Below are 2,735 nucleotides of genomic sequence, written 5' to 3'. Positions count from 1 at the left end.
CACACACACACACACACACTCACACACTCCTCCCCACTCCCTTGCGGCTTTGCTTCCGATGTGTTTAAACGGGTCTGATCAGCTCAGAGGAAGATTTACGAGTAGATCTGACAGACTGGGCCGTGTACCCCCCTAACCCCAGTGCCCAGGGCCACACTGCCCCCACCCCCGCACCTCCTTCCAGGTGCATGCAGCCCTGCAGCCACTGTCTGTTTGTGAGAGTGTTWGACACAAACCTCATTTCTCACTTCATTTGTAAAGCGTCAAACGCTACAAATTTTTCTTTTATTGCCAGTGCCCCCCACCCCCCACAAACACCCCTTCCCAGGAAGTGCATCCTCTCTCAGTGAAACTTGGCGTGTTGTCTCTTGGTTTTGGTTTAAAGAGAGGCTTTGAATGTCTGCTTTGTGCCTCGCATTCATGACAAGGATAAAGAAAGTATGAGGCTGAAAACTGAACAAACACGTCACAAAAGACTCGTTTCATTTGTGCAAACATGTTTCTGTAAAAACAAAAACATATTTAAAGGTAGTTTATTGTTTTATATGACTTACCTGAACACCCAACAGGTCTCAAAACCCTGCTGACATCCAGTTTATTCAGTCTTTTCAGTGACTGCATTTTTGTCTGCTGTCAGGGAGTGAGAGACAGGTGTGTGGCTTCCACGGTTACCACGATGAGTCATTGCAGCTTTTTTCATCTTTTAGCTCTTTCAGCTAGAAGCTGCGTCTGAAGCTTTCTGTTGCTGAATTTTAGCTTTAACTTCTGAGAAAAATGGAACAGAAAATAGTTTTCAAACAATTAATAATAAAATAATAAAGATTTGTTTTTTCTTACAAAGTGCTGCTCTCCTGCTTCTGCAGTTCCTGCGGGTGGACCAGGACAAGGAGTGCAACATGGAGTGCAGCGGAGCTCCTCGGAAGGCCCTGTGCGCCTCCGACGGCCGGACCTTCACGTCGCGCTGCGAGTTCCTGCGGGCCAAGTGCCGYGACCCCCAGCTGGAGGTCAACCGGGGACCGTGCAAAGGTCGGGTCACGAGTCACGCTTCAGAGACGCCTAATGCATCACATGGAGGGGGGGTGGGGGGGGGGGGGGTGAAGTAGAAGCTGGTGGGATAAATTCATTTCTGCATAATTGGATCTTTGAGTGCAGAGAGGACAAGTGGGGTCAACACCGAGGGGAGCTGCTGAGTCCATGGTTTCACACCATCAGTGTGACGTCGTTGGTTTATTAAAACTAATTTTACTTGTTGTGGAAATCAGTTTGGCTTTTCTCAAACAGAGTATTTGTTTATCTGTCTGTTAGCAAAATATCTCATGAACCAATGATTTTACAACTCGTCAACTCAATTCAAGATGGCTGCTGCAGCCAATAACTGACAGAAATTAGTTTAGCTCTGTCAGTTTTACAGATATTGAGCTAAGACTCAGGGTGGTAGTAGCTGAGAGTCATCCCTAACATTTAATCTCAGGCTTTAACACAAGGTGACGAAGAGGAGGCGAGGGATGAAGAGTGAAAGGGAGTCAGAGAAGTTAAACYGCTCACAGACTCCCTTATTGTTGTCGTTCTTGTTGGAAGGAGGAACTCGTACCCCCACCCTCCACCCCGGTGACCCCCACCCGCCCCGCTCACTCAGTTTATGGCTCGACACATTGAGGATAATGCTTCTTTCATATGATGGAGAGGAGCTCCATGACTTTGTGTTCATGATGGAGAACATCTAGATGGGGCTGACAGGAAAAAAAAGGGTTGAGGCTAAAAATAAAGAATTCAAGAGTCAAACTTTACTGTAAGCATTAATAAATGATTAGATGGGTGGTTTTCTCAGTCATACAGCATGAAGTATAAAAGAAGCAGCAAACCCATAGGATGTGGACGCAAGCGGAAATGCAACCCCGGGTTTCATTAAAATCTATGTTGTCAATTCCCAAAGTTTCTAAAAGTTTCGAGAAGGGGGTTCTCTGCAGTCAGTAACTGTGGGAGGAGTTTGTTAAAGACATGATTGGTCGATTGACTTTTGGGCGGGGTTTGATGAAGCAATAACGACAGTTGGATGAACACCGAGCAGTTGGAGGGATGTGTTGCCCAGTCGAAATGACCAGAAACACCAGTATTTTTAAATATAAATATTCATTTAAGTTATAGCTCAAGACAAGAAGGTGCTAGCTGCATGAAATAAATTATATTTACATGTTCACAATAAGTTTACTACTACCATTAATTCATCTATTAACTTGTCCCACAAGACAAGTCAGTCTGACCAATTGTGGTTTTGCCAAAATCTGGCTACATTCAAGAAACTCCGCCTATATTCCAAACTTTGCCAATCACAGTTAGGACAAACTCCGCCTGCACCCAAGAAACTCCGCCTATATTCCAAACTGCCAATCACAGTTAGGACAAACTCCGCCTGCACNTAGGACAAACTCCGCCTGCACCCAAGAAACTCCGCCTATATTCCAAACTGCCAATCACAGTTAGGACAAACTCCGCCTGCACCCAAGAAATCCCCCCCATATTCCAAACTTTGCCAATCACGTTAGGACAACCTCTGCCTACATCCAAGAAACTCCGCCTGTAATACAAACTTCGCCAATCACGTTAGGACAAACTTCGCCTGCACCCAAGAAACTCCGCCTCTAATACAAACTTCGCCAATCATGTTAGGTCAAACTCCGCCTGCACCCAAGAAATCCCCCCCATATTCCAAACTCTGCTGGTGCCAATAACAGTGA

General features: G+C 45.7%; 1 protein-coding gene across 3 annotated transcripts in view; it reads left to right on the top strand.

The window, feature by feature from the left end:
- Nucleotides 1–2,735, top strand: part of smoc2 (SPARC related modular calcium binding 2) — a 36,072-nt gene that overhangs the window by 4,297 nt on the left and 29,040 nt on the right. For all 3 annotated transcript variants that reach the window (XM_014005460.1, XM_014005459.1, XM_014005458.1), the window contains exon 2: nt 864–1,026. In XM_014005460.1, coding sequence (XP_013860914.1) covers nt 864–1,026 — 163 coding nt within the window. The remainder of the gene's footprint in view (nt 1–863; nt 1,027–2,735) is intronic.

This window comes from Austrofundulus limnaeus, unplaced genomic scaffold (assembly GCF_001266775.1).
Source record: "Austrofundulus limnaeus strain Quisiro unplaced genomic scaffold, Austrofundulus_limnaeus-1.0 Scaffold30, whole genome shotgun sequence".
NCBI lineage: Eukaryota > Metazoa > Chordata > Actinopteri > Cyprinodontiformes > Rivulidae > Austrofundulus > Austrofundulus limnaeus.
Note: the sequence above shows the minus strand (reverse complement) of the source record. Positions and strands in the feature narration are given on the sequence as shown.